Source organism: Manacus vitellinus, unplaced genomic scaffold (genome assembly GCF_001715985.3).
Source record: "Manacus vitellinus isolate BGI_N305 unplaced genomic scaffold, ASM171598v3 scaffold_6_pilon, whole genome shotgun sequence".
Taxonomy (NCBI): Eukaryota; Metazoa; Chordata; class Aves; order Passeriformes; family Pipridae; genus Manacus; species Manacus vitellinus.
The window spans coordinates 29,498,142-29,507,325 of record NW_021940750.1 but is presented as its reverse complement, the minus strand read 5'-3'; the positions used below and the strand labels follow the sequence as shown (position 1 = coordinate 29,507,325).

The following is a 9,184-nucleotide window of genomic DNA, read 5'->3' as shown; positions in this document are numbered from 1 at the left end:
AGATAGACAAAATTAGCTGGAGGATTACTTACATTCAAGTAGATCCAGTGTTCCACTCCTCTCCTGGCAGAAAGAGAAAGGAAAGTACCTTCAGGTTTTCAAGACACAGATCGTGTATTTCTTGTGGTATGAAGCAATTTCTTTTAACATTAAGCTGTGCTATTCACCAATTCCCAGAACTGCATGTTAGAGTTTGCATTCTGAACAAAGCTAAGTACCTTCCCTTCCAGGGCTCTTTTGTCTTTTAAATGCATCCTCCTTGGTTGTATTTCATGTTATTGTGTTCTCACTGCTTCTGTATAAATGAACATATTAATCCTTAATTTTCTGTGTTTCTTGCTTCATTTGCCAAGGAAGTATTTTTCTTCGCTCAGAAGCTTCAGATGCAGATTACCACTGTGCCAGCTTCTTCCTGTCTGGAGTGGTCTGGCAAAAGGAATTAGTTCAGGAAAGTTCATAAAAAATTATATTTTCTTGTCACTTCTACTGTACTTCACAGCTGTCTCATTGTGTTCTCATCAGTTTTCTTTTGAGTATACTTATGAAAGCCCATCACAGCAGCTAAGGTCTGCAGGGTTGGAAAGCTGACCTTCTAAGACAAGGGGTAAAAATACGGGAGGCAATCTTTCTCCCATCAAATGACAGTTCCTCCACAACTCTTTTACCCTTTGGGGTACCCTTGAGAGAATGCAAAACCTCAATTTTGACTTGTTGCAGCATTCACAATGGTAAAGAAAAAGCTGTCAGGATTCACTTGTCAGCAGCTTAGGCAGCTGCGGAATTTGAGTTGCATTTGACAACACTTCAGGTATTTGTACGCAGTAGAACTAATGCAAGGGCATTAAAATCTGGCATGGAAGACTACATGAGCAGAGTATGATCCAGTCTGGAAGAAGATAGGTTTTGGTTTGGATAAGAAACACAGACAACTAGAAAGTACAAGTGAAATACTCTTGTGACTTCATATTTAAAAACATGGTACATCCACACAGAGAAAATTAGTCCATTTGTAGCACCCAGCTAGAGCTGTCGCATTTTTCTAAACTCCAGAATGGTGCTATAGCGGTATCATCCACAGAGATTAAGGCCTAAGATGAAGCAAAGAATTCATGGAATCACATTTCTAAATCTTCAGCTGCTGAATCTTGAAAGTACCAGTGAAGAAAACTGAAATGCATGTGAGTTAGCATACACTTGCATAAAGCTGTCCATGAGATTCCCAAATAGGACTCTAGGACTTTCCAAAGAAGTTGCTAGCACTACATCTGCTTTCTCTCTGCCTATGAGATAGGACATCATGAAAATCAGTCTTGAGGCAGACAGAATAGATTCCTTTTCCCTCTGAGCACCACATTATTGCAAAGAGCCCAGTACCCCCAAAACATCATGGGAGGCAAAGGAATTGGCACTTATTGCCACAGAGATTTTACAGTTTGATGTTACAGTGCAGCTATAAGCCACTCATGTTCAATGAGCACCAGCTCTGTGTCTCATTTTACATGGAACTGTTACATTCTGTAAACTCTAATTTAGATGTCTCACTATGTATGCTAGTAAAAGAATCCATATACTGGTTATTCAGACACAATCTGGGGTTTGCCTCACACCTCCGATGATGAAGCTACTGATACTCACCTATCACCACCTATACAGGGCACTGCAAACTACACTTGAAACATCTCATCAGCAACTGGTAGACTGTCCATTAAAGCTGTAGCAGTATTAATATCTGATGTCTTCACAACAGTAAAGATTTTTTTTTAAAGCAGGAAAGTCAGAAAAAGACATTATTAGTCACACTATGAACCAAAGGTTGTTAATCTCCTGTCTACACCTTAAGAAAGAAAAGAGGAGAAAAATCTAATTTAAACAAATGCTACTAGTGATAAAAAATTCAGACTGATGCTACATTAAATTACTCGGGAGGCTGAGGTATCCAGCCATGGCCTTCAGTAAAAAAAGAAAATTATAGGGTCTATCAATTAGAGAAGCAGTGCTCTGAGCCTATGTGCTGGCATGCTTACAGTTTTTTTAATGTCTGGCAGGATGTTTTACAAACTAAACTCAGCAAGATGACAATTCCACCAGAAGGTGCTTCAGATGGTTTTGCTAATAATTTTGATCAGCTGAAATGGAGAAAAACATCACTTTGTTTATTTGGCTTTTCCAGAACCTGTCAAATCTGAGCAGAACCATTAATTGCCCCCTTCTGCATCTCCCCCTGCCATCTCTCCCACCTTCTTCCAGAAAAGACACATTTCAATTTATTAATTTTTTCTACAATTATTCTGCATAATCAGCCTTTGTTCCCAAAAGAAATCTTGGTCATTCTTCGTGACTTCTTTTGGTAGAAGGAAGTGCTGTTTCTTGAGAATATTCATTGGAAGCTGGTACTGCTACTGCTGCAAAGATGTAAGCGCTAACCACCATATATTGGCTTTTGTTTTAATAGGCTTTTAACCAACTTTGTTAATGGACTGAATGCAATTTAGATATGGAACTTGGCTAAAATGTAGCTTCAATTGGCTATTAAAATTTAAGAGCCAACTAAGATAGCTAATTACAAAAAAGCTCCAGTGATAATGCTAAGCAGAATTAGTAATAGCAAATGACAGTCTGTCTAGTCTTATTCCCAAAGGGAAAGAAACTCTTAACTGAGAAGTCAACCAGACAACGTGCAGAAAACCTAATTGCATTACTGGTATTATGGGATCCCAAATCTGGCAGCTCACTGGGACAAAACAGTGAAAAAAGTCTGTCAAACTATTCAGGAAAGCAACTGACCCCCTTCTTAATGCTAACCGCAAAAAGTACTGGGAATTATGCTATTATTTGATATTAATTTAGTGGGAAATAATCCTGTAAAAATTATCAAATCAGCACCACCTAGAAAATATCTTATACCCATCCTGAATTTGATTCTCTCACCAGATATTTTAAATTAGGGGAAAAATATAAACAATCTGTCTGCAAAATGTTCAAGCACTAAAAGAAGCATTCTGAGCTTCATTATCAATATCCTCATTACAGCATCAGCTGAAGTGCCGACTAGTTCTCCTGTGAAGATTTATCATGTATGGTGGCCACTTTGAAACATAGGTAGCGGAGTCTTTAACATTCCCTACTCAAGTGTCTCCCTGCTGTGCCTGTAAATGTCAGTCCAGTTTTTTCACGGCTGCGCGCACAGATTAGAAACAGCAGGAGAGCTTGGGAGTATGACTACAATACTAGTAAGGACACTTGTCTTCATGGCACTGCTCAAGTGATTCTTGGAATGCAGGACCCTGCTGTTTTCTAATATTTACACACAACTGGAGTCATCAAGAGCAGTAAATGCAGTCTAAAGGCAGCTTTGCCTCTTTTGTGTTAGGGGCTTTACTTTCAAACAGGGATGTCAACAAAATCCTACTACACCCTCCACCTCTCATAAAGTGGTGTATTTCCCCATCAGTGCTCTGCAAAGCAGCAAAAACATGTGTGTGCAAGCACACACTGTATGCCATACATACGGCAGCACTGCGGGTGTTATCACAGCCTTCCCCTGGCTCCTCCTGACCATCCCTCGCTTTAAACACCACAGCAGTTACAGCAGTAACTTGCCTTGTAGTTTTGCAGTGTCTTGTGAGCAGAGACAAGCCCTAAAACAACATTCACCTAGAATGGAAAGGACCTTTTTTCTTCACAGAACACTTGCCAGGACATCTTTTTCCAGGACATTTTTGGGGTGGAAGGAGGTAGGGGTGGCTTATGAAATTTGCACCTCAAAACATTCTTTTCAGATATCCTGAAATGTCTGTGTTTGCTGCATTTGGCTTTGGTAGTGTCAAAATAAAACATGCTCCTTGAAAACGTGGAAAGTAAAGAAAGGAAGTTTACTGGTAAATAAGTTACTAAAAAAATAAAACGTCAAACAACTGAAGTACAAAAGAAGACATTAACTTTGAGTATGTGACAAGCAAGAGAATATAATATGCCTTCCTGACAATAGCTATTCAGAATAGTGTAACATACTTTCTGAACAAAATGATTAAACGAAGTCATTAAAACGATAGTTTGATTTGAGGAGTTTTAAATATGCGAGAGGCTTTAGCAGTCCTACTTTTACATCTGAAACAAAGAGAATGCTTAAAAGTTGTCAGCTACACTTTGCTAATACCCCAGGAAAACGAGTTTGTATAGCAGTCAACAGAAAAGAGAAAGGACCTTTTAAATATGGTATTCCAGTTTTATTTCAAAAAAATTGATTCCCTTGTTACAAAACATATTCATTCAACATTTCATGCTAAAACATACTTATTCTAGTGAGTAGCTACCCAGACATTATACAATCAAGCAAGCTGGAGATCCACACAAACACAATGTTCATTGGCTCATATGGATTCCGTTTGGTTTACCAAACTTCCATAAAGTAGTCTCCCTGATAAGAATGATGCTCATGCCTTAATTATGTGCATTTTGCAGTATCTAAATGAAAAGCAGCGGTATTTCACACTGAAATTCAACACTATTTTTTGACTTACAACTCTCAAGACTCAAAGCTAAGCAAGGAAGTACTTTCACAAAAGATATGGAAGATTATATGCTCCTCAACTATTAAAAAAGATAAACCATTATGTTGTTATGAGAAGCAGATGTGAGTCAATATTTCATTGGAACTAGACACTGTGTAAAGTTCTTCACAGTTACAACTTTTCTAGCCTTTTCACTAATATAAAAAGAAAACCTGAGGGGGCTGTTGAGAATAAGCATTGGTTTTTGGTTGGTTCTTTTCTTTGCCCTGGGCCCTGTGTCTGGTCTATTTCTTTCCAGAGAAACTCTGAATAATTAGAAAAGTGATACGAACACAAATAGTATGCAAAAAAATAGCTAAAATTCACTACCTGTCTTCCAAAGAATTGTTTAAATGCTTTTTATACAAACTAGAATGGAAGGATGTGATGTCTGTTTTACGTTCTGTTTTTTATTCAAACACTTGAGAAACATTTAAAAGATATTTCTGCTGTTTCACACTTCATCTCAGTGTACATCTAAGTGACCTCCAATAAGACTTTACTCAAAACTAGGAGAAATCAGATGCAACACTGCTGTTCCCCATATAGTACCCGTAATGAAACTATTAAATAAGGCTTTATCTCTACATTATAAAGCAGAAAAAAAGCACTTTCTTTTAGTTTGCCTTGAAGAGAAGAATTCATTATATAAAGAATAAAAATGCATCCCCACTTCAAAAGTTGGCAAAATTTTGCATTAGTATTTAACTATACATAAATTATGCAAATATTTTAATAAAACATTTATTCTTCAAAAACAGGTACAAACAGCAGTCTATGTTTTTACAGGATTCATCATTTGAAAAGGAAAGAAAAAGATTCCAGTGCTACAAAAAAAAACCAACCAGAAATGAGCCACAGAGCAACTTTATTTGTCGCTCCATCTATTATTTACTTCTGGACTCTCTTTCTGGTTGCTGTGCTTTTCTTGGATTTTGGTGAGGTCATCTTCCGGGTTCTGGTAGCTATTGCATCTGCAATTCAAACAAAACAAAAATACACACCTTTTGTTAAATAAAATGGCAAAAACAGATCACAAGAAAATACTTTTAGCCTTTAAGAGGATAGATCAACTCATATCATTCACTGAACTTTGAGTGGGGGGATGGGGAACAAAACATGGACATAGAAGAATCTACAGCTATTATCTTCTCCTAAAAAACATGTTGTACACTTCAACTTCTCCAAGAGTAGCATTACATGGAGTTGAGCCACTTTTTTTAGCTCACCTTCACCAAAAGAATCAGATCCTTCTCAAAATCTAAACCCCTCCTTCCTCTCCACGTGCCAACTTTTAGTTCTATAATGTCTTCCAGTACTAAGCCATTTTTAGTGCTCTTTGGACCTTGTGCTAAGGTGACCCAGCTCATAACCTGGTATCATAGTTTAACCCCAGACAGCAACTACCTACCATGCAGAGTTCATTCACTCACTCCCCCTACCCTCCCTCCCAGTGGGATGGGGAGGAGAATCAGAAAAAGGAAAAAAACCCATGGATTGAAATAGGAAGGGTCTAATAATTCAAATAAAGTAAAATGTAATAATAATAAAAGTAAAAAGAGAGGCATTACCACACACACAAAAAAACCCCAACCTATGAATGATACACAACAGAGTTGCTCGCCACTCACTGATCAATGCCCAGCTCACCCCCCAGCAGCTATCGGACCTCCTGGCCAACTCCCCCAGTTTATATACTGGGCATGACATTCTGTGGTGTGGAATATCCCTTTGGCCAGTTTGGATCAGCTGTCCTGGCCGTGCTCCCTCCCAGCTTCTTGTGCAGCTCCTCACTGGCAGAGCACGGGAAACTGAAAAGTCCTTGACTTAGGGTAAGCACTGCTCAGCAACAACTAAAACATCTGTGTTATCAACATTATTCTCATACTGAATCCAAAACACAGCACTGTAACAGCTACAAGGAAGAAAATTATCTCAGTTGTAAACCATTTGTTTTGGTCTGGTATTCTCCTAGTTTAGTGAGGTGTGGCATCTTCAAGTATTCTGAATGGAGCTTAAACAAGGGGAGGTGGAAGGCACACAGGTGAAAAAAAGGAAGATTTGTTTGGTAACGTCAAGCTGTTAAATCAGCTCAGCTATCAGTGTAACTTTACCTACAGATTCAAGCTACTACTTGACAATATTTTATTAACAAAGGTAATGAATAATGACATCTAAGTAAGACTCCTAGTAAACCTGGCAAGCAGGTTGTTCAAAGAGACCATATCTAAAAGCAATAACAAAAACGTGCCTGCTCTTTGATTCTTTCTTGCCCACTAGCAGGGAAAAGGAAGAAAACAAAACACTACAGCTCATTTCTGTGAATCACATTTAACTGTAGTCACTTTGACAAAAAATATTATATATAATAAGAATTCCTACCTTTTTACAAATACAGTAACAATGAAATGTTTTTCATCTCCTAGTCATGTTTTGGGGGTTTTTTAACACTTTTTTTAATCCTAAATTTTTTTTGAAGACAGCATGCCTAACTACTTCAGTTCTTGCTTGTAAAATTATATGTAATTTCACCATTCCTGTCAACTGTACAGGCAAAAGAGAAAGGTAGAATTGAGTTTCATGGAAGTCCTTAAGACAGAAGCTGTTTGCTTAAGACAACAGCCTTTGAGCAGTATGAGTCACTGATCATTCAACCTCAATGAGTAAACTTGGGGAAAGCAAGAAGGCAGAGAACAATGCAAACCAAACAATTTCTATGAAACCCAGCAGCACTGTGTATAGTTTTGGGCTCTATCCTTCAAGAAAGCTCTGAGAAAAATGGAGAACAAAATGGTTTCCAGCTTTTTAACAAAAACAATAAACCAGCTTTTTAACAGAAACAAACAAAAAATTTAACTACTTTATCTGAAGAAGGTACCAAAAAGTGGAAGAGAGATGTGATGTGCAAAGGATTGCTGCATAAAATGAGAGCTATTTAGCTATTTTCACATCCATAGTGTCTAGGACAACTACTAAGCTTAAGGAAAATTCGTATTAGGTACCACAAACATCTAGAGAAAAGAATCTGCCTTATCAAATCCTTTTTAGTAGTATGGAGAGTTAAGTATTACAAGTGGTATTGACCAGGGATGTTTTAGAATTTTAATCAGAGGTTTTAAGATAAAATTTTGGTATGTGTCAAGATTAACACCAATGTAAATTGATGAGACTGGTGTATAGATGTCCCATCTCACCTCGTCTTCTAATGCTCCATACACCATTTTAGAAACACACATAAGTCTTACGACTAAGAGAAATACAACTGTGCTCGAGTGAAAAAAATGAAAGTTTCTATAAAATGACAGAGGTTCCTCTGGTAAAACCAGAGTCCAAATTTCCCACTTAGCTGCCTTCTTTAATAGAAAGGAGGACAGTGAGAGATTCTGAACATGAAAACACAGCTACCAAGCAGATGAAACAGGTATGATTTAGGTGTTAATGGTGACTTTTAAGGTACATTATAGGTCAGAATATCTGAAAACAGAACCACACACAGATTTTAGACTCTAGGCAAACATCAGGTAAGTGAAAAATATCTAATAGCAGGCACGCTGGAGGTTAGTAACTGCATCACTTGCTAACCTGAATTTACACCTGACAAAGGGTGAGTAGATGCCAGTCTCTGGCTAATGCCTGAAGAGTTCCAGCAATTGTCTGTGCAAGCTCTTAAATTAGACTTATAGTAATCATCATTAAACAACAGAGCTAACATCTTTGGCCCTGAAAAAAGCCCAAGTGGTTGAGTACATTTTTCAGACATTATGAGGTTTCCTTTCTCAAAAAAAACTCTAAACCTAATGTCTGTGCACACATGTGCATAACCTTATACACACATATGTTTAACCCTTTAAGAAACAAAGGTCAGTAAATCTGGAGTGGTGGGACATGTGGTGGAGAGTTCTCAAGTGGTTTCTGGAAGAGATGTTCTCAGACTAGACTCCACACACTTGAAGCTTAATCATCATTTCTGTATGGACACCCAGTGTGCCACAGTGGGACAGTCTTACGACAGGACTGACATTTCTTTAATGCTGGCAACTTCATGCCAAATATGATGAATTGCCATAGTTAACCTAAAAAGAGATGAAGTAGGAATGAGAGGGCCACTGACCTAACACAGCTGTCCCTAGTCTACTAGATGTGACCTTGCATATGCCACTATATCAGATCTCAGTGCAATAAATCAATCCCAAGAATAATTTGTTACTAATTTAAGGAATTAAATATGGACTCATGATTTCCAAAGCAGATAAATTTAGGACTGCCAGTTACTCAAAATTCTTCCACTGACCACAATACCCCTTTTCTCTTGCAAAATGTGCTTCAGTAATATATTTCAGCTGTCTTTATTCATATCAAATAACCAAGTCATCTTGCTAGATGGCTCTCTGGGAGATCTTTTCCTTCAACTGCCCCTTAGAAGGCTTCTACAATCATGAAACTGAAAAGGGAAACAAGAGAATGGAATTGCTATTTACATATGTGTCATGGTTTGAATCTTGTTTTCCCCCAGAGGCTAAGAAAGTGGTAGACCCCGAGGGGTGGAAACCCCTGGAAGTTTTGGAGTTCTGTCCAATGGGCGCTCCTGCAAAAATGTCAACATCCCACAAGCTCACCGGAAAAGAAGAGCTGTA

General features: G+C 38.0%; 1 protein-coding gene across 2 annotated transcripts in view; it reads right to left on the bottom strand.

Moving 5' to 3' along the window:
- Positions 1-4,211: 4,211 nt before the first annotated feature.
- The window catches only part of VRK1 (VRK serine/threonine kinase 1), a 38,192-nt gene continuing 33,219 nt past the window's right edge, over positions 4,212-9,184 (bottom strand). For both annotated transcript variants that reach the window (XM_029964266.1, XM_029964265.1), the window contains exon 13: positions 4,212-5,524. In XM_029964266.1, the coding sequence (XP_029820126.1) occupies positions 5,442-5,524 (83 nt within the window). In that variant the 3' untranslated portion in view covers positions 4,212-5,441. The remainder of the gene's footprint in view (positions 5,525-9,184) is intronic.